At 40.3% G+C, this 22823-nt stretch overlaps 2 protein-coding genes across 2 annotated transcripts in view; one reads left to right on the forward strand and one right to left on the reverse strand.

Moving 5' to 3' along the window:
• Positions 1 to 4900: 4900 nt before the first annotated feature.
• On the forward strand, positions 4901 to 13695 carry LOC125892825 (telomeric repeat binding factor 2, interacting protein). Its single transcript, XM_049583097.1, has 9 exons — positions 4901 to 4988; positions 6513 to 6758; positions 7312 to 7457; positions 7630 to 7868; positions 10255 to 10410; positions 10511 to 11144; positions 11562 to 11665; positions 11960 to 12403; positions 13181 to 13695. The coding sequence occupies exons 2-9, from the start codon at positions 6529 to 6531 to the stop codon at positions 13400 to 13402; spliced, it is 2175 nt and encodes a 724-aa protein (XP_049439054.1). The 5' UTR covers positions 4901 to 4988; positions 6513 to 6528; the 3' UTR covers positions 13403 to 13695.
• A 2005-nt stretch (positions 13696 to 15700) lies between these two features.
• Positions 15701 to 22823, reverse strand: part of iffo2b (intermediate filament family orphan 2b) — a 46054-nt gene continuing 38931 nt past the window's right edge. Inside the window, exons 4-8 of the mRNA XM_049583124.1 lie at positions 22543 to 22713; positions 21710 to 21858; positions 21009 to 21180; positions 20762 to 20860; positions 15701 to 19599 (exon numbers count right to left, since the gene is read on the reverse strand). Coding sequence (XP_049439081.1) covers positions 19366 to 19599; positions 20762 to 20860; positions 21009 to 21180; positions 21710 to 21858; positions 22543 to 22713 — 825 coding nt within the window. The 3' untranslated portion in view covers positions 15701 to 19365. The remainder of the gene's footprint in view (positions 19600 to 20761; positions 20861 to 21008; positions 21181 to 21709; positions 21859 to 22542; positions 22714 to 22823) is intronic.

Genomic DNA, 22823 nt, shown 5'->3' on the forward strand with positions numbered 1-22823 from the left:
TACCACACCAAACTAAAGTGGACGCTATTGAAGAAGCAGGTTATGTTGTCCCTTGCCTCACAAACCATTTACATATCTAAAGTGTTGGCTGTACTTTGGCTGCAGGATTACACCAAAAGTGTCTGACACAGAGTCTATGTACTGAAGCTGCTGGTTGACAGTATTTTGCACAATGTCCAGTATCTTTAAATATAACAACAGTCAGTATTTATTGTGTTTTCAGAGAGCTGTATTCTGGTCAGGGTGGAAAAGCCACTGAAGCAGAATTTTACATGAAGCAGGATACTCATTTAACTTGCTCCTGACAGTTGACATCTGAGCTTTTGCAACTGCTTCAATATTAGGTGTGCAAAGTCATCTGATGGGCCGGTTCTGACCCTTGGGTCGTATGTTTGACACCGCTGCTGTAAAGAGAGACACGCCAGCTGCCTTGAGAATACAACATTTTTTAATTCTAACATCACCGTGAGAGTTTTGTCAAAGTGTTTTTGCCTGGAAAATACTTTTTTTTATGTCTGAAGTCAAAAAGGAGCGTGAGTTACACACCAGTCTGATTATTAGATCCAAACCACATGAACAAAATTCAAAATACATACAAGAGAGCTCACTAACAGTCCATCGTGTGGCTTAATTGGTTAGAGAACATTGTTATGAAAAATGAGAACACATAAGCAAAAAAAATCATCTTTCATTTTACAGGAACAGTTTGACATTTTGGGAAACACTCTTTCTCACTTTCTATCAGAGAGCTTTTTGAAAATATCGATTCCTCTCTTGTACATGACAAAAACATAAACATGAGTGTTATCAATCCTCTCATCTAACTCCCTGCAAGAAAGTGAATAATCCTGCTTGCATAATGTTGTCACTATCTCTGTTCATCTGTGTTGTGCATTGTTTGCAGCAAACTCAGCTCGAACTGGTAACCGTCTGTTTCTGAGGTCAGATTGATGCCTGTCTGTCTCACTCTGGAGGACTCTCAAACTCTTTCTACGCTGATCGTTGGTCCTGTGTACTGTCTCACATCCGCAGGAGCTGAATAGAGTCTGTGCTCAAAGTTTCAGTCTGGGAGAAATGGCTAAAATTTCTCTATAAGTTGATCTCCCTGAAGTTGACATCTTCTCCAAAGAGTGTGTAGTTTTACAGTGAAAATGGACACAGTCTCATCTGTTTTTCCTCTTATTAGTTTGCAACCAGATCGCCAGAAAAAATGTTGGCGTTGTAAGTTTCTGCAAACCACGGACACATTACATTTGGACATTATTATGTAGCAGAAATGTTGAAACTTCACGTTTCTGTATGTTGCAACAACGCTGTGGTTAACGTGTGGTTAGGTTTATGCATATAAAACACTTGGTTATAGTGAGGAAAGGATTGTGTTTTGGCTTAAAATATCAGCAACAGGTCCCTTAAAAACACCCCTATATGGTGTCTGAAAAGCTGCTGGAAAAACAGCTGGAAAACCAATGACTACATATAAACATGGATGATGCGCCTCCACTTCTGCCCATGGTATGAAAATGATGACCAGGTGTAGCTGCAGCTGGGGCAGTCGAAGTGGAAATCCCAACGAAATTGCTGAGTTAGTGATTAGCTAGCTACGAAGCATTACATTAAAAGAGATGTGGTTAAGAAGCATAATGGAAAGGCGACATCTTGTCACTTATAAAGTGAATCACGTCTTCATGTATTATGAATTATAAATGGATTATTGCTACATTGGTCTCATTTATTCACCACAGTGTAGCGTTGGAGGAGGGTTCAGTTAGCTGTCGCGTTGGTGGGTTTGTCTTGTACTCATAGTGGGCGAGGTTTGTAAGAGCAGGTCATGTACACTACAAACAGAATGTGTCTGCAGCTATAACGTGTCTTGAAAATGAAGTCAAAATATCCCGGATACGGCTGCCGCCATTTTGCACAGCTGACGTCATTTGGAGTCTGACCATTTGCGAGCAGTGTCTTTGAGTGTCAAACATGTCAAACAGCCTTTTTATAACTAACTAAAGCCAAACTTATCAGAAAAACGAACACCCGAACAGCACCGTGAAAAGAACTACCTAAAATTACAGAAAAAATGTATTTGACGTGCGCTTTTTTACCTATACTGCAGCCAGCCACCAGGGGGAGATCAAGTTGGTTTTGCTTCACTTTCAGGGAGCTGTCATCGTTCAGTTTGGACAGTCTATAGCTAAAACACAACAGGTTTTGTTATTTTCTCCGGGTACTCTGGCTTCCTCCCACAGTCCAAAGACATGCACGTTAATTGGTGACTCTAAATTGTCCGTAGGTGTGAATGTGAGTGTGAATGGTTGTCTGTCTCTACATGTCAGCCCTGTGATAGTCTGGTGACCTGTCCAGGATGTACCCCGCCTCTTGCCCAGTGTCAGCTGGGACAGGCTCCAGCCTCCCGCGACCTCCAACAGGATAAGCATTTACGGAAAATGAATGAATGAAGATATAAAATGTACAAATGTAACGTATCCATGGTTTGTAGAAATGTACAATGCCAACATTTCTTTCTGTCCACTGGGCTATAGTTTGTCTGGTCATCATCAGTTGCAGCGCTGTTGTATAAGGCTCTAATGAAAGTAAGGCCTTACAGCGGTTCAGAGTGACCCGGGTCCCTTTAGCCTAGTTTTACCCAAGACGCACATCCACAGGGAGGATCACAGCGCGCCAGTGACAAGCAACAACAACAAAAAAACAAACGCTGGCACTGGAGTCTCAGTCTGTCTTTCCGAGACGCTTCACTTGGCAACCCAGAGACAGTCATGTGGTCATGTAGTCTGGTGGTCTAAGACTGATCCTGTGAGAATCACTGTAAGGATGTTTACTGGTGGATATAAAGTACACCACCCTGATGGAGGTTTGTTCTGTTCACTGACACTGTTGTTTCCAGATTCTGCAAACAGATGGACCAGACTGACGACTGTTAAACAGATCAGACGTACGTATTTGGGATACAGTAAGAATATTAATGCATTCTTCTGGACTGAAGTGATGATCAGTGACACTGGTGTTGTGTAAAGTGGTGTAATATCTCCCTCTTCAGGCTGAAAACAACCACTGACCCTCACAGCAGGGATTTTTCCTCTGCCACAGCCTAATTTAATTATTACAGATTGTCCACAAACATGCATCGACTCGGAGGAGTTGCAGCACCTCCTGGCTGTTGTATTGTTTCAGCTGGTTGAGCCGAAGAGGGAGAGGAACAATAGATGCCAATAACAATACTGGAGCTGTCAGGACTGTGAGGGAGGCAAGGTCGGTGAGGTGATGCAGTAAACAGGCCAGCCCTGTTCCCTCCCATGGCCTCCTGGCTTCACTAGGCGCAGAAGAAGTGAAAGCTGGACGGTAGATTTCACAGAGTCAAAACGAGTCACTGATACTGTTTGGAAATGGTGATTAGCTTTTGGCCATTAAGAAGGAACTGAATTAATACAAGATAAAATCAAAAATAAGTATTGAAATACCAGATTATTTTTTAATGCTGATTTTTATTTTCAAGCTTTATAGTTTACAGACAAATTAGAAAAAACACCTGAAAAGCAACACACACTCAACGTTTGGTCATGGATTTGTTCCCCTCTCAATTTGGCATCACCACATCGAGGCACAGGAGAGGAAAGTTTGTGTCATGTGAATTTTAGATAGTGAAAGTATGCAGGCAGATGCAGATTTGAATGCTTAAAGTTGTCACATTTCACTTGCTATGTTGCAACACTGTGTGTGCATGTCATTGATTTTGTGCTCCACTTTTTGGCTGCTAACAGAGGAACATGTCAGGTTTAATGTTCTGTGACCACTCTCATAATGAGGAGCTGAAATCAGTGCAGCACTTATCCTCATCCATCATGCCTCTCACACACATCCGCCTCAGAGGGACAATCAACTGATCAGCAGTAATGTCTCCCACCGGACTGTCAGTGTTTATGTGTTTGATTCTGGAGATATCATTTTTCTCACAGCTCAGTCAGGCTGTTGGTCTACTGTCCTGTGAACACAACATCAGCAATGCTCCGACTGTGTGTGGTCCTGACCCTGTGCATCATTTACACCGCCTGGAACTCAGGTTTGATTTTTTTGATTTTTTTTTTCCATTACAGTACACATTGTATTCTAAGCGTGTAAACACAAAATATTTTCAGTTTAAGCCACATTTAATAATTAATCTGACCTGTGCTTTTCCAGAAGAGGGACATCATCCTATATCATCCCTTTAGTTTGTAGTTTAGACAAGTTTATTCAACATTATGAGAAGACGCACATCAAAGAAAGCACATTTCTATATTTCAAGGATAAGACACACACAAAAAAGCTCAAGACTTTGAAAGGTGCAAGCTCTGCAGCTTAGTGAAGATAGAGGTCCAGCTAATGGGAAATAAGACATAAGCATTTCAGGTTTGTGGTTTGAAACATTAGACATTTTTCACAGAAGGCATTTTGACATGTAGGGGGGTTCAGACACTCTGGATGCATTCATCCTTTTCACTTTAACTTTCCATGCAGCCCTACTCTGGATTTATTCAGAGTCACTGTGAAGTGGTTGTCTGTGTTTCCATATATTCATGAGATAGGTTTTAAAAAAATACAAAGTGGTTTTAGGGGTTAAAAGATGAGACTTTACTGTCATTAATCTACATTCAGTGCAGTACATAGAGGAACAAATTAGAACAAACCAGTGAAGACTAGGTGCAGACAGCAAGATATAAAAATAGATACAGAGCAATATACATAATAAGAGAAAAATATAACTACAAGTAGTGTAAATAAATGTAAATAAAAGTAGGAAGTAATTATAATTGTGTGTGCTGTTCTTGATGGATTTAAAATACAGTATGTTATAGCTACAAACAGTAGGGGGCGGTAATGTGACACTTACCGGATGCAATCCGCTGAAGAAGAAGGAAACCCGGAAGTAGGATGTGTTTTCGTTTTTGTTGCGGCGGGAAATCCTGTTGAGGAAGTAAACAAACTAACGTTACATGGTAGGTTTTAAATTAATTGTCTAATCTAAGCAGTGTTTTGTCTGATTATAACATCAGCTAACTGTGCAGCATCTCCCTTCAAATCCGACATTAAACAGGTTACATTAAAAGCTAAACATGCTAACCTGACTTAGCTTCAACGGAAACCCTTACCCAGCTGTTCAAGAGAGAAAAACCCGACTAAAGGTGGTAGTTTACCTCTTTAAAGTCCAGTAATGTCATTATAGATCGGTTTATTGCGGTTAGGTTGCCCTCAAACGTGTTGACAGTGTTTCCCAATTACAGTTATTGGATTATTAGTTTGCTATAAGTCAGTGAACTGTACCAACTCCCAAAGCTTTATACTGTTAACTGTTTCAGGTGTGAAACAGCCAGGGGTCATTCCTACGTTCCCAGGGCCCTGTGTCTCTTTGTAGGAACTAACATTGTCAGAGATTGGTCAGGGTTAGCTTTGCAATTTGTGGTATTAGTAATAGCAGAAAAGGAGATGAACATTTGAAATGCAGTTTGAACAGTAAAAATTCGTTCAGCCACTGTAAAGACACCAAAATATAAATTCAAGAAACCTGTCATGCCCAAAAATTTGATTGTGTAGGCTTAAAGGAGTCTAATATTATAGGTAGGCTGTAAGAGATAGGTGGATGATTTCAACATATTGACCCAGGGACACATACATTAAACATTTGATGGGAGGAAACATCTCTAAAACATTACACCCTTTTTAAAGGGCTCCTTAATGAGTCAAATTAATAGGATATTGTGCCGGGGATCATAGGACCCCAGGAACACACGTACACTTATTGATATAAATGGTTTGGACCATAATAGAAACACTTCTCAGAATAAGGCTGTACAATTCAAGAGCATCACAAACGGCATCTCCCAAAATGGCAAGATTAAAGCAGTTAAACAAAAACTAAACATAACCATGGATGTAGGATTTATTGTAATGATGTTGTATCACACTGCATTAACAGCTACCTTGAGCTGTATCAAGTTAATAAACTGGCAATGAAGGGCTGCAACTGGGGGACACACTGCTTTCTGGAGCACAAAGTTGGCTTTGTTTTTTCAAGTAATCTATAAATCATGTCTGTAAAAAAACTTCAACAATTATCAGATAAGTTGTTGATTAATTTGCTTTTTATCGATTAACCAGCTAGGCTAGTAGCTAGGAGATATAGCATAAGATGGTTTTACTGAGACAATATGTTACATGCAAGTTTTCCAGACTCAGCTCAGTGAAGATATATATTTTAATCTTACTATCCTAAGTACTAGCATTAACACTGTAGCATAATGCACATTTTTATTTTATTTTAAAGATTTTCATTACTGCATATTTATGTTTCATACTCCTATTCTTATTTCTTATAATTCTCTATTCTTTACATCTGAGTGACTGTAACGAAACACACTTTCCTCTCGGGGGATCAATAAGGTTTTTCTGAAATAAACAAACACCACCTTTATTATTTGACATATTAAGTGCTGTCTTCTCTGTAATTCTCCCTCTTCCTCCAGGTGAGACATTTCAACGATGCTGTCCAAACAGCAGGATGCGATCAAATCTGACATCTCCCCAGTTCTGTTCATGACTGTCGAAGGTGAACCCATGTCTTTCTTCTTGCGGCCGGGTCCTGCTAAACGCAAGCTCCAGCCGCTCATCATGTCTGGAGGAGGGATGTTGTCCAAAGTACAGCAGCCAGGGGCGATCCTGCTGATCGACCCGGAGGAGAGAGCCTCTGTACCTGAAACTGCTGCTCACTGGTGCGTGCTGCTGGACTGGGACGCTTATAGAAAGTGTTCATGTCAGGAGAAAGTCTATTCAGTTGATATAAAGACAGCTACACAGCTGTATCATGCAAGACTATTGTTTGGTGTTGAAGGGTTTATTTTCCAGTCAGTTTTTGTCTGATATTAACATTTAGACCACTCAACATACACATATACAGTTTGATAATTATACATATAATGAAATAAGTTACATTTCAGCATACACCTGATGAGCTAAAGTCTTTCTCATCACACAATAATGCCTACCCGGACAGTAAAACATTTTGCTCTGTAAGTGGGAGCTTTAATACTGTTACTGGAATGATATTTTATATATTAACGTGTCTTATTATATTCGGTCTTATTCCTTCTTTCTAATGACAGAGTGCTTTTAAGATTTAGCACAGTGAGCTGAAGCATTGTCGTGTGTCCTGTATGTATATGATCAGCTAGATAATTTAATTAAGAGCAAGGTGTTACTTGTTAACTTACTTTGAAAAATATACTCAAAGCACAGAAATAAAGCTGCTGTTTGTTTTCCCCTTAGGTACGTGTCCACGCAGTACATTTATGACTGTATTGAGAAGGATGAGCAGCTGAATTTAGAGGACTACAGGTTAAATCCTGGTGCGGCTCCGAGACAATCTGCTCGACTCAACAAAACCAAAGAGCCGTCTCCTGGACTCTCAGGAGGTATGATGTAAAGACTGAGATAAAGTTTTTGTCAAGCATCAGAATTAAATCATAAGAACAACACTGGTTTTGTATGTTTTAACATTTAGTATCAAATTGGGAATTTATGCTACTCTGATTATTTGTTTTAAATTTACTGATATACTTGCTGTCATCCTTTCATTATAACCAGGCAGGGTTCCCTACACCACTGAAGATGATGTTGCCATTTTGAGTTACATTAGCAAGCACCTGAAAGAGACTGGGGGAAACCGGCTCTGGCAAGAGATGGAGAAGCAGCAGGTGACAAGTCACAGCTGGCAGTCGATGAAATACCGTTACAGAGTACAACTGGCAAAGAGACAGTCTGAGGTGAAGGAGGTGGAAACAACTGAGGACGACACCAAGGCAGCAGCAGAGGGAGAGACCAAGGTAATTCACCTGGACGGTATTTTGTCATATGTTTGTTTATATCACAAGTTTTATTCATAAGTTACACAAGACGTACAGGTTACAGTGCAACTATACAGCGGTCAAATCCAGTTCAGTGCAGCAGTCCTGCATTAATTGTAAAGCACTTGTGGAGCTTACCCCACACATGTAAATGCATGTGAACAAAATATGAGACATCTTTCAATATAATATAGTTCTCACAGCCAGCGATCAGCATGTCCAAGTGATACTGGGGAAACAGTGGTGTTATGTAGCATTTGTGGGACATGCCGCCTTCTGCAGGTCATCCAGGTTTGTCTGAATGAGATTTCCCTATACAGTAAAAAAAACAAGTGCAGATTCGTACACGCTTGCATCCACATGTTCATGCATTCACAGACACACACAACCTCACAAGCATTCATCACTAGTCCAATGATGCCTCCCTTCAACAACTGGTTCATGAGTTATGAAAGGGGGCTGCCATATAATATAGCATAACATCGTGTTTTTCCCAATTTTACGACACAGTGCAATAGCTGCTGAAAAATTTGGAGAGCTTCAAAATAACCAAAGTATTGTGGGTGACCCCTCATACCCCAGACACTAACTTCTAGAGTCACTTCCCTCCAGCAGGAGGCTGCGGTCTATCAGGACCAAAACCTCACACCCCAATCAGTTTCTTTTCATCTGTAGCTGGCCTCATCAACAAGGACTTTTACTGCTATTATATCTTATTATTATCTGTATTTAGTTAATGCAGATATTCACGCTGTGACATCCCCTGAATGAATATTTTTGCACATCCTGCACAAAACTGTATATGTCTCTCATTCTAAAACAGTTATATTGCACATATTTGTTATATTTTTTATATTATCTTTTCATATTTATTGTATTTTTTTCTATTCTATATTATGGTCTTGACTTTTGTATTACTTTGCTTTCATAAATGTTAATTGTATGCACCAAACACCACAGCAAATTCCTTGTCAGTGAAAACCTACCTGGCAATAAATCTTATTTTGGTGCTGGCTGATGTCACCGAGGCTGCAGGGGAGAGTGTATTTTTTAATACGACCACTGGGTGGAACCAAATTAAGAAATACATTCAAATAAATAAATTGTACAAACTGTAACTATATCTTTATCTTAGGATCCCCTTTAGCACCAACATTAGAATTGGTTATTCTTAGTGTGGTCCACAAATACACAATAGCCACATAAACAGAACTAACAAAACCACTCATCTCACTGAATTAACAATAAAGTATGGAAGAGAGGCAAGATTATTATCCTTTTAACAAACATTGAGCCAAACACAAAATTATGAATCAATCACAATTCCTCAAGAATTCATAGCAAATTAGATTTTTCTTCTTCATGTAAATAAACAGCAATTCTTAATAAATATAATAATATAATATAATTCTGGTCTGAATGAGTTTAAATGATATATTCATCCGTCCTGTGCTTTCATGCATTTAAGACCAAGGACACAGGGTTTTAATGCATTAACATATGTTGATTACTACTGTTGATACTTTCTATCAAAGTGAAAATTCAGCTTTGAAATACTTACAGATTTCTCACAAAGGTACAGCTCTCTAGGATCTATAAAGATGTGAACCCAACATGTGACAGGTGTCACCAAGCACCTGTACTGGTCGTCCTGCTTTACAAACCTGCTGGAGGGAAATCGTTACATCATGTCGAAGGTTACTGGAAAATCTGTTGAGCCTAAGACAATGATTGCACTGTTTGTTGCCCCACTCTGTTCCCTTGAGGCAGCCTCTGAAGCCTTTGTCAGCCTGCTAGCCAGACGCTTGGTATTACTTGAGTGTAAGTCTCCAGAACCTCCTTCACACACACAGCATAGATAAGGGAAGTCCTTAACTTTGTCAAACTGCAAAGAATCAGGAGCATAATGAAGAGCTCCCTGAGGAAATGTTGCATCATGTGGGATATCTTTTTCGAGTATATACGAGAGCTAGACTTTCCAGATATTCCTGAATGACTGATCTTGTGTTTTAGGGTCATTAAAATGTGATGTGGCAGACAGTTGTCTGAACAAATGTTCATATTTTTATTTTTATAACTAATTTTTTGTTCTTCGTCTTGGTGAGGGTACTGATATGATTTGTAGTATTTGTTTTGTTTTAGTCCTGTCTTGGTTTTGTTCTTATTTTACTTACTTATTTACTTTTACTTATTGTTTCATCACCATTGGATCGGCCAAATATTGCTGTGTTTTCTATCTGTTCTATTTAAAAAGATTTCATAAACAGATTGTGGTGTTAAACGAAATAAAAGAGAAATACTTCCAGACGTCTCATTCATCATTTATAGACATGAAGCCTGAAGTTTCTTCTCTGTCTGCTCTCAGGTAGAAGGAAACCAAGAGACAGATGTTGAAAAGCCCTCGAGTGCAGAAGATGCTGCTTCTCCTCCAACACATCCGGCAGCAACAGAAGCTCCTCCGACACATTTAACAGCCACAGAAGCTCCTCCGACAAATTCAGCAGAATCAGACCTAACACAGGTAATAAACCAGAACTCACTGCTCTCAACAAACACAACAGTCAGTTTGTGATTTACTTTATTTAAATGAGCAGAACTGAACAGATTCGGTGTCTCCACAGATAGATGTCCAGTCGATACCAGCTGAAAGGACACAACCAGAAACTGTAGAAGCTCAGACATCCGTTTCTCCTGAAGACGAAGTGGAACATGTGAACCCACTGACAGATGAACAACCAGCTGAGAGCACACTAGTAGAAAATGGAGAAGCTGAAACATCCGACTCCCCCCAACCTGAGGGAACGTGTTTGGACCCACGCACAGATGCTCAGCCCATTCCGGCTGAGAGCGCAGAAACAGATGAAACACAAACAATTATCTCTCCACAAAAAGACAGTGTGCCAGAGGACTCTCCTCCAGCTCAGCCTGAGTCCCTGTCTGACACCTCCTCTCAGGAAAAGCCCAGAGAGAAGCAGAAGGCCTCCCCCAAGCCTGAGCAGCCACAGCGTCGATTAACACGCAGGCAGCTGGTGCTCGAGGAACCGTACGGCAAAAAACTCAGATCATCAGCAAATTCTCCGTCGTCATCTCCCCAGCCCTTAAAGAAAACAAAACCAGCTGTGAAGTCGCCTCTTCAAAAAGACACAGTAGAGCAGCCGCCTGCTAAGAGAGCCAGAGGAAGGAGTGTCACAGATGCTGCGGAGAGTCAACAGGAGGAGAGTGGACACACTGCCGTCTCTGAAATGGCACGAGCAGGTTTGTTATATCTCCATCAGAGTGGAACACAGGACTTGTAGACTAGGGACGCACTGATTTGACTTTTTCAGCCCTGATTCCAATACGTGGCCTTTGGACAAGGAATTACAGTTCAAGTGTAAACTCTTTAAAAGCAGCAACAAATTGGTCAAATCTTAAACAGGGAATAAAATGACAATGCCCCTTTACTGATACCTGCTTTTTGAGTCAGTGTCGGCCTGATATCAGTAACAGATCAGTGCATCCCTAACAAAGATAGCATCTTAATGTCTTCTACAAACTTTTATAATACAGAGGTTTGAGTAAAATGTTCAGTCGGGCAGAGTGGATGATCTCTCCTCTCCTCTCCTCTCCTCTCCTCTCCTCTCCTCTTCTCTCCTCTCCTCTCCTCTTTCCACCTCCATCACTGTTTTGCAGACATAGAGTCAAACTCGGTGCCACAGGAAGTAGAGAAGAAGAAAGAAAAGAGAAAGTTGGGCATCCTGGAGTTGGCTACAAAGGAGTTCGAGGATGAAAGTGAGGTAAGACACAACAGAGAATATCACATTTATAAATGTGCTATGGTAAACTAATAGGTAATTGCTTGTCGAAAGGTTTCAGAGTATTTATTGATTAACTAATCAATTAATCAAGCTCTAATTGCTGTTATATTTTGCTTTATCGCTTAATATAATCTGCTCAAATGTTCTCCACAAATAAAACCCTGTTTAGGGGCTGAACACAGAGACAGTGTCAAAGGACTGTATTATTTTCACATAGAAAAATCCTGAGTAGTTCTTTAAATAATTTAAACTGTTATTGTTCCCGTCTCTCAGTCTGAGGAGGACCGAGCCTCAGATCCCCAAACTGAAACAGCAACGATTCAGCCCACATCGACAGAACCTCCACCCTCTACTTCAGACAAAGCTGCAGAAGCTGCTCCCACGCAGTCCAACCCTGAACATGTACCCAGCCTTCAGGAGAACGTGCAAGAGGCCCAGGCCACCAGCAGCAACTGCCTACCAAAGACAGGCTGCCCTGATGCTGCGGCTGCTCAGCCTGCTGCCACTGAGGCTGTCAGTGCACCCTCCAAGGCCCATCTGTTCATATTCGACAGTGAATCTCAGGAGGACGACTCTCAGTCCATTATTTGTGCAAATCCTAAAGCTCCATCCAAACCACAGCCAGCAGTGAGCCAAGACGCCGCATTTTCACTGACTCAGGTCCAGCTGGAGGAGGACAAGCAGCGAATCAGAGAGCTGATGAACCAGACAAACCAGGTGAGCACTGTGGTGCAGGAAACAGCAGCATGCTCACTTTAATTTCACGCCACAATCTTCCTACACTTGTATAGATACAGTCAGTATTTATGGAAACGCCCACAAAACACCACATCCTTTTATGCGGAGAGGGGAAACAAAGCATTTCCTGCCATGCTGAAGAGTTGCTGTGTGGCTTACTGCACTTCAAATAAACTGAAATATCTAGAGTTAAATGGTAAAGCAATCACCAGCTGTGGTTTGGTTGGAATAAAACCTAAATTCACCCAGTTAGATGTGAAAATATGCTGGCACTATACAGGCTAAAATTACTGTTTATTTGAATGGAGCCTGGTGGGTTTGGCGATGGTGATCTTGGTGGCTCTTTCTGGTTAAACAAAAAGGATCTAATGCTTCATCTAAACAGTGTTAGATTGTTGAGCCACTGGTAAAAATGTTGTGAGGCTCCAGGGACCATAGGGTCTTGAGGTTGCAAATCCCTGCATGATAACGTTACAGCACATCTTCAAAACATAAGCTAATAGCACTGAGTATTGTTAGTGCTGCTATACTGCCTTAAAACATGCATGGAATTCACTAAAACATGCTAGCCTATTACGTCACAGTGTTAATGGCTGTAGGTTACTGATATTATGCTTTCCCAGCATTTACAGGCTGTGAGAAAAGACTGTTTCCCCCCTCACTGACTCCGCCCTATGACCACACACAGACTGTATCTATATGTCGTTTATTCTTGGTTATATTATGTTAATAATTTCTGCCTCATTTTTGTTCCAGGACTTGATGAGTGTGACCAAAGCTCTGTTGAGGACCAGCGGAGACTTCTCTGCTGCTCTGGATCAGCTCTTGAATCCTTCCTCCATTTCAGGACCACTTTGGAATCACTGTGATGACAGTCTTTTGGTCTTAGCTGACCCCGTCGGCCGACAGCAGCTGCAAGAGAAATACGGCGAGGAGGGCGTGGCCAAAAGAATCATGTTCCTCGAGGTAGAGGGATGAAAAGAAAGACAGGTCAGTGGAGGTGGAGAGGAGGAGGATAGCAGATCTGGACATAAGGAGTGTACTTTATATATTTAAGATAAAACATCAAAAACATTCGAGGTTTAAACCAGATGATTTAACTTTTAAATGTTTTTATGTAGATTAAATAGAAGCTATGATTTATGCCGTACTCCATACTTTTAATATGAAATTACTATTTTATTTGTTTTTAATTACGTCATTGTTGGTTTTATGAAATAAATCTCCTTTTTGTATGTTTTGTGTTTCACCACTTATTTTGAATTAATTGCATTTGAATAATAAAAGAATGAGACTTCAACAACACAAAATGTTCTTCTGATGACCAAGAAACCATTTTGTTTACAGAGACACTAAGTAACTACTATATATAAAATCCCTGGTTGCTTAGCCATCACCAGTTTGTCAGTCTGGATCTGGAAGTCCCACAGGATCTCACAGGTCTTTCAGTCCAGCTTCTTCCAGCCACTGGTAGGATTTCTTGATGTAGGACACACTTCATGTAGGCTCGTGTTTCAATGATGGTTCATCCTCCTCTTCTGCTGCCTGAGGTATTCACTTAGCAGCTCATCTCTGGAGACTATCTCCCTGATGTATTCCTACATCTTGGTTGTTTCATCCTGGACAGTGGCTCTGAAGCTCACAAGTCCTCGGCCCCCCTCTTTAAGCTTCATGTAGTCTCAGGGTGAAGGACTTGGGATGAAACCTTCCATGCATTGTGAGAAGCTTCCTTGTCTTGGTCTCTATCTCCTCCTTTGGCCAGCTTATTATACCAGTGAGGTATCTGATGTCTGGCAGGGCGTATGTGTTGATGGCACAGACCTTGTTCTTTCCGTCCTGCTGACTTTTCAGGACCTGCCTTACTCTGTGTAGGTATTTGGCTGTGGCTGACTTCCTTGCGGCTGCCTCGTGGTTCCCATTTGCCTGCGGGACCCCAAGGTATTTGTAGCTGTCCTGAACATCTGCGTTGCTCCCCTCGGTTCTGATCGTCTTCCCTCTCTTTGACACCAGCTGACCTCTCTTATCTAGATGGAATGACATTCCGATGTCACTGCTGCAGATCCTGGTGAGGTATCTGTATCACTTTGACTTCAGCATAGACTGTACATATTATCAAACTACACATAAACAAAGCAAGAGTTTCTTCAAAATTATAAAAAACAATGTACAGTTTTGATCAATGAAGATTATGCACAAGGGAAGCATTTCAAAATGTGTCCTTTGGTTTTGCTTAGAGAGACAGTTCACTCCAAAATCAAGCACATATTTTTCCACTGTAGGGCTTTCTATCAGTCTAGATTGTTTTGATGCAACTTGCTGAGTGTTGGAGATATCTCTCGAATATAATCTAAGTAAATGGCACAAAAAATATATATATATTTATATTTGAGAAAATCAAAAGCAATGTCTCTTCCCAGAAATCATGACCTGGTTCCTCAAGATAACCGACCTACCAACCCACCAACTGTATCATTATGCCGAAGGAAGCGTGCATCTACTCATGGGTGAGTGACTCGTGTTTGTGACAGCATGAGATGTAAACATTAATGGCGTCCTCTTCATCTGAACATAATATTAGCTAGCTCATTGGTGCTAGGTGAGCTAGCAGTAGATGCATGCTTCCTTCTGCACAATGATACGGCTGGTGGGTGTAGTTCAGCAGAAAGAAAATAGTTCGTACATCAAACTGCTCACAACAAGGTCTGTGGATTATCTTGAGTAACTGCATCATGGTTTCTGGAAAGAGACATGGCTGTTGAGTCTTTCAAGCCGAATATAATCTAGTTCCATTGTATTGAAGAGAAGGCAGACATCTCCAACACTCTGCAACTCATGAAAACAATCTCTAGTCATAAATACAAGCAAAAAAAACCATTTTCTGGTAAATGGACTGCACTTGTATAGCACTTCTCTAGTCTTCCGAGCACTCAATGCACTTTGTATACTATGTCACATTCACCCATTCACATACACATTCACACACTGGTGGCTGAGGCTACCATACAAGGTGCTACCTGCTACTCAGTAACCATTCACACGCTCTCACATATCGATGGAACAGCCATCAGGAGCAATTTTGGGTTCAGTATCTTGCCCAAGGATACTTCAACGTGTGGACTGGAGGAGCCGGGGATCAGACCGCTTATCTTCTAACTGGTGAACCTCTGAGCCACAGCTGCCCCACACAACACATAAAGCCAAGTCTTTAGATTAGAAGAGTTTTTACTGAGTTGAAAGAACTACCATAAAAAAAGAAACAAATTGGCCTTATTTTTTATCCAATCCACCATTTTATTTCATTTTCCCCCAATATCAACTGAGTACATTCATTATTTGTTTAAACAACCTGCCCCAGACCCACATGAATACACTGTATCAATAGTTTAAACAAAAATCATAACAAATCTAAGAGAGAAAAAGCAATTAAATTAAAGCAGACAAATCAACCACTTAAAATGAAACCAACAGGACGCTTCCTGTGATGCAAATGAAACACAAAGACCGGTATCCAATACAGTTCAGTTGACTTTACCCTAATATGGCCACAAGTATTGCTGCACCTTTAATCTCCCCGTCATGTTTATGAAATTAAAAATAAAAAAATAATGGCATTTAACAGCAAACAGGTATGAACGATGAACATGTGAAACTGTATGTTGACACGACCATATAATGAACCATATAATCCCAGTGCCACACGATTAAAAACCAATCATATAAAACCCTTTTTAGTATGAAACGCTCACATCCACCTGCACCTAGTTTACATACATCCATGTCACATACTAGTTGGTCAGGCACGAACCCGTTTAGTAAAGCAAAAAAACATACCAAGGTCTCCAATAACAGCACACCATATATCCCTGGATTTAAACAGCTACATTTATTTTTTTTGCTCAGCTTTTACCTGTAAGGTCTTTAGAGGATGCTTCCAATCAAGCTACATTCATTAAGGAGGGTTGCTACCGTTTGATCAACTGGATGTCGTTTGAATGTGACCTGCTTCCAGAGAAGTAAATGGAGATAATACACTTAATGTGATATCTCAAAATCAGGTAAATGTCTGCAACTCAAACACGTGTGTGGTGGTCGGCGTGAACGAACACTGAGACTGAGAGTTAGTAGAATTCATAGCTTGATTTACATCTTTGTCGTGTTACTGTACACTTTGCTTTGGTAGGCTGGTTAGTGTGACGGTGGTGTGATGTGGTGTTGGCTACAATCTCAACACGGAAGAGCGAACTGTGTTGTTAGGCCTGCAGCTGTTTCTGGATGTCACAGCCATTCAATCAATAAATAATGATGTCCAAGTACAGTACTAATAAAAAATGGCTCTTTGTTACTTATCAGGCTGGTTTTACATCAACACAAGATGATATGAAGGTTTTCTGTGAGTGAGACAGTTCCTCACTCTTGTCTTATATAGTCAATTAGTGTCTATTATGGGTGATTGTATACGGTCTATAAGTGACCAAAACGACCGGAACAAGTTTAATAATCCTGCAAAAATTAATAAAAGCAGAATATGGCGACAATAACACACTTTTTGGTTAACACAGAATGATTAAAAAACAGTGAAAAATACATTTTTATGCCACAAATACAATTAATTAATTATTAATTAAATTAATTAATGATTCAGATTGATGCAGTCTGCATTGCAGCTATTTAGTTCAAAAAAATAATGTTATATAAAAAAAGACCCATAGCTCCTTTCCCCCCTGCACAAACATGCTGAAATAACAAAAGGCCTGCATTTTTAACATTCTGCTTCTGTAAAACTTCACTATAGAAGTAGCACTTAATCTTTGATCCAGCAAACTGTACGTACATGATAATAAAAAGAGGTGATTAAAAGATCACTTCTGTCCCCATGCGGCGATCGTTTTTCTTTTTTTTAATGCTGATCCAGTGAGACGACACTGAAATGCGAAACCGTGAGACATCACAGTCTGTTGCAAAGAGACGAAATATGAACAAAAAGGCCTCTGGGGTATACGATCACATGCCTACAGCCCTCTATGTACAGTCTGACACTTTTAGCTCCGATTCAGATGAGACAAAGCTGAATGTGCAACATGTCTGGAACAGAGTCCCCTGCAGGACATCAGGTGAACAATTAGTCACAATTAAACTGCACATAAACAAAGCAAGAGTGTCTTCAAGGTAATAAAACAGCGTATGATTTTGATTAATGAAGATTATGTGAAAGGGAAGCTTTTCAAAATGTGTCCTTTGGTTTTGCTTTAAGGGACAGTTCACCCCAAAATCAACAATTTATATTCTTCCTCTTATCTGTAGCGCTGTTTATCAATCCAGGTTGTTTGGTGTGAGTCGCTGAGCATTTGTTGATATCAGCCATAGAGATGTCTCTCCAATATAATGGAACTAGTTTGTATTCAGCTTGTGGTGCTCCAAGTGCCAAAAATTACATTTGAAAAACTCACAGCAAAGTCTCTTTCCAGAAACCATGACCCGGTTATTTAAAATAATTCACAGACCTTGTTGTGAATGTTTCATTTAGGAACTATCTTCTTTCTACTGAACTACACCCAACAACCGTACCACTGCATAAAAGGAAGCAGTTTTTCAAATGTAATTTTTGGCACTTGGAGCACCACAGGTCCCATCTTGTTCCATTATATTTGAGAGAAGGCAGACATCTCTACGGCCGATATCTCAAACACACTGGCTCACATCAATATAATATACATTGATAAATAGTACTACAGGTAAGAGAAAAAATATGCATTTCTGATTCTGGGGTGACCTGTCCCTACAATGGAGGGTATTGTTTGGCTTTGATAACTTTAATTTGATTTCTTATATAAAAACTATTGGATTTTAGCCATTTAAAATAACATATCTTGATCTGCAATTGATAAGAACAATGTTTCTTCTATAAAGAACATCAGAAACAACCATGTGCTGCCTGTTTCAGTAGCAAGACTGGCAGATGTTGATGATTACAGTCCCTTCATGAGGGGGCACTGTTCCAGTTTTTACTGTTGATGTCCATGACAAAATAAAAATAAAAATAAAAAAACAAATGTCCCATACTGAGATTAATTCACGCTTAAACACACACACAAAATAAGAGTTCTCAAAATAATACATAGAAAACACCTGCTTTGCTTAAAAGGCTAATCGTATTGGTTTGAAGAGAAACGAGGAAGGGTGAAAGCCAGTCCGTAAATAAGGCCAGCTAAATTGCATAGAACTTCAGTAGTGCACTGATGCATCAAAAGGCTGTGCTCCTTTCCTCTGTCAACTTTGGCAACTCTGCCGAGTTCCCTCAGAAACCACCAGAACTCCAACACCATTTGTATCCACTCCTTGTTTTGTCTCCTTGGCAGAAGACACTTCAACCCCCAACAGTTTAATTTGGACCGCAAACAAAAACAAAACAGTACTCCAATTGAGGGGCAGAGATGTTTTTCAATCTTAACTAAACATTAAAAAGTATATGCAAAGATGGATGTATATTTTTTTGTGAATGCTATGTGGTGGAGCACAATATGTACTATTTTCAATTCCTTTAGAATAAAGGACATTAATAGGGTAAGAATTTGTACAAAAGACTTTTCAAGCAGCTTAAAACATTCGAGAGTTTATTTTTCTCTCCCCTAAAATGATGTGAAGCTCTGGAGAAGGATCCAGCGAGGCAGCAGTGAGGAAGAGAGCACAGCTCGGACTCTATTTGCACCCTTTCACTTTGTGAAGCAAAGACGCCCCCCCACCACTCCTTAACAACAGAAATAGTATAAAAGCACCGGTTCTGGGCCTGCATCAGTGAGCACGACCATCAGAACTTTAACAGGTCAAACAGGCCCAGATTAAGTTTGCCCCACCTCTCTAGCAGGATGGAGCTCTATACATATTTGACCCCTGTGACAATGAGGGGTGTTTGGGAAGAGGGCCAAGGCCCGGCTATGCAGCCATCAACTAACAGGGACTTCAGCCTCTGCATCCTTGTCCGAGATCTCGTCCTGGATCTCATCTGTGTTCCCTGAGTCGCTGCTGGCCACGGAGCTGAAAGAGGGAGAGTTCCTGCCGCCTTTAATCATCCGCCGACACGTCTCCATCTGCACGTCCAGACCTCTCTTCATGCTGCACATCTCCATGTATTCGTGCAGATGTCTGTTCATGTCACTCTTTGCTGTGGCCAACTCCATCTAAAAGACGGGGTTTAACAAAGAGAGGATGTAAGAGACGGTACAGAACACATTTGGGGCAAATGTCCTTTTGGGGGGCTCAACTAATGTGAAAATAAATAAATAAATAAATACATAAAACTATTTAATTAGATAATATGAATTATTTATTTATCCACATATTGAGTCAGCTGTAACTTGAACATAAATTGTTTCAAGAGAGTGCATGAAGAGTAGTTAGTAACAAGGCATTGAAGTCTAAACAGTTAGCTAAAAATAATGTGTAAATGCTTAAAAATTAGCAAAAATGTATATACAGTTAAAATAGTTATCCAACTAATAATAATAGTGAAATTAAGTAATGTTAGTTATCTAACTAAAAATAAGTTCAAGTAGCTTACTAACCGTAAATAATGAGTTCAAATAGTTAGCTAACTAAAAATTATAAATATACAATTCAAATAGTTAGCTAACTAAAAATAATACGTTCAAATAATGTTACTTAGCTGACTAAAAATAAGTTCAAGTAGCTTACTAACCAAAAATAATAAGTTCAAATAGTTAGTTTAGTTATAGTTAGTTTTTAGCTAACTAAAAATAATGAATATACAAACTAAACTAAAATTATAATAAGTTCAAGTAATGTTAGTTAGTGAACTAAAAATAAATTCAAAGCTTGCTAACCAAAATTAATAAGTTCAAGTAGCTTGCTAACCAAAAATATTATGTTCAAGTAATGTTACTTAGCTTACTAAAAATAATAATTTCAAGTAGTTTGCTAACCAAAAGTAACGAGTTCAAATAGTTAGCTAACTAAAAGTAATGGCCAAAGGGTTAACAAAATGTTATAAATACACAGTTGAAATACTTACTAACATAACTACTAGTTAGTTACCATCACTAGCAGTAGAACATGCAAACTTGTCCCAACCACCCTAAGCACTGACAGTTTAATTGAATGAAAAAACACCTGTAAAATATTGTTAAACTGTATGTGAAAATATTGTATTGTTCTTTTATGAACAGGTTTGGAACCTGATGGGTGGTGTTAATGAACGGCTACCTGAGATCACCTGATAGGGGTGAGAGGGTACATTAAGAAAAAGACTAGGAACAACTTGTTTATATATTTGTGATGCTTTCATCTTGCAAGTCATTTTTTCCCCCCACACAGATTGTCTACCTCGATCTGGCCGATGGTCTCCTGGTACTCCTGCTCTCTGGTCTTAAATAGTGATTCTGTTTCATCGATGAGGCTGCCAAGACTTCCATCCTGGGAGTCCTTAGAGAGCACAGACAGAAGTCTCATTCATCATGCATGAGTAAATGTCTGACACAGCACCTGTAGCAAAGATCTAAACGCTGCCTCGCATGAGTTTAAAAAATATTTACTGTGGAAAAGGACCATAAATGCACAGGACAGGACTCACTGGATCAGCAGCTTCGCCGTTGCCGTCAGAGGCGCAGGCAGCTGTGCCAGGCATCGTGGCGATGGTGAGTGGCACGTTGTAGTTTGTGAAGTCCTCCCACAGCAACAGAGTCTCCTCGTTTTCCTCCCACGTCAGACTGTCACAGTCGTCATCAATTTCAAACGTCTCGCGCCTGGCAACAAAGGAGTTATCTGAACAATGTCTGCGTAGGACAAGGACAGGGAATGGAAAGAACAGGAGAGAAAGAGAGGGAGGAAGGACAAGTATAACCGCCACCAGACTCAGCAAAGGTCGCAAGCAAAGAGGAAGATGCGCTTAGAAGGAAGACAAACAGTTGGAAGGAGGAGGTTATGGAAAACAAGTAGGCTCTGAACCTTACTATCAAAGTAAGTGATTAGTATATTCCAAAAATGCCAATGTTTGTGAGAGTAACACCATCAGTGAGCATCTAAAAAATCACAACTATGACTTTAACAAAACAAATTAATGCCCACAGTAATTATTTCTGCTGGATTTTGCTCAATCAGCACACTGTATGTTTCTCCATATAAACACTAGAGGGAGCTGAAGGAACGTTCAGTGCAGTTCCATCAAAACAACATCTGTACTGGTAACTGCAGACAATATTCAGGTTCATTCACCAGCACAAAGGACTTGATTCTGGTCTGTTTGTGCATTTGGTGCGTACGTGTGTTGCTTACAGCTGGTTGAGCATGCGTTTCATCTCGTCAGTGATGTTGAGCGACCCAGGGACGTCCTCCTCTGAAGGGCTGGGCTCGGCATCCATTTCTGAGCTCTCCTCGTCAGACACGGCTTTACGCTCTTTTCTCCTGCAGCAGGCCACGGCACCCTGCAAAACACACACACAGAAATATAAATGCTCACGATGCTTGAGGAACCTGTGCCGAAACATGAGCTTGTTTAGTTGCACCTAGTTTATCAAGTAAATATGTGCTATGGAGGAAAAATGCCGCAGTTTGACCATCATCAGCACTTTAATAGGTATTTTTCTGAATAGTGTGCATGGAGCATTTCTACTTTCAACAAATGAGACACTGTTTTATAAATACTGTCAATGTCAAAAGTCCCATTAAGAGTAGGGACATACTGTATAACAACATATACAGTAACATAATAGAAGCCACCAACTTGATTCACGCTGGACTTATACTCTGGCTTTAACCAGCAATGTCGGCGCAATTTGATAACCTTGTGTGCAGCGAAGAGTCACCACATCAGCAGTTAATTTTTCTGTGTGTGTGTGTATGTGTGTGCATGCATATGTAAGAGCAGTACTGTCAGTATTCTGTATGTTTATATGTTTGTGAGCGTGTTTGCGAACATGCAGGCATTCATTCCTACTCCTTTAGAGAGGTCACAGAGTGCATGATCAGCCGGTGAAAGAGAAACTACACACATCCAGCCAGCGGTAGCTCTGATTTCATTCACAGAGTGCTGACTGCTTCTTTCACTGAAGAATTCATATTTTTGCTGCGATTACCGTCAAACAGTGAAACAGCAGATAAGTACCCACCCTCTCTGGGAGCGACCTGGCCGGACTGACGTTGAACATCTTTGACATGTCCTCTGAGTTGCGTTGCTGAGCCACGTCGCACAGTTTGGCCGTGATGTCGATGCGCCTACAGATGTCCATGTCCACCCGCCTGGCTTTCTCCTGGATCTTGGTGTCCAGGTCAGACATTTGCTGCAGGGGTGAGAATTGTTGTTTGAGATGTCATGTGCAGTTCACACATTTTCTCACACTGCACACATACAGTATTTAAACTTGATTCACTGCGACAGGCAAAGAACTTA

The sequence above is a fragment of the Epinephelus fuscoguttatus genome, linkage group LG1 (assembly GCF_011397635.1).
Source record: "Epinephelus fuscoguttatus linkage group LG1, E.fuscoguttatus.final_Chr_v1".
Classification (NCBI taxonomy): Eukaryota; Metazoa; Chordata; class Actinopteri; order Perciformes; family Serranidae; genus Epinephelus; species Epinephelus fuscoguttatus.

Bases quoted from the DNA above. Each gene is read 5' to 3' on its own strand.
- LOC125892825 (XM_049583097.1), top strand. From the start codon at position 6,529: ATGCTGTCCAAACAGCAGGATGCGATCAAATCTGACATCTCCCCAGTT. The intron at 10,411-10,510 runs GTAATAAACCAG...GTGTCTCCACAG, and splicing joins CAGAATCAGACCTAACACAG to ATAGATGTCCAGTCGATACC. The intron at 12,404-13,180 runs GTGAGCACTGTG...TTTTTGTTCCAG, and splicing joins TGATGAACCAGACAAACCAG to GACTTGATGAGTGTGACCAA.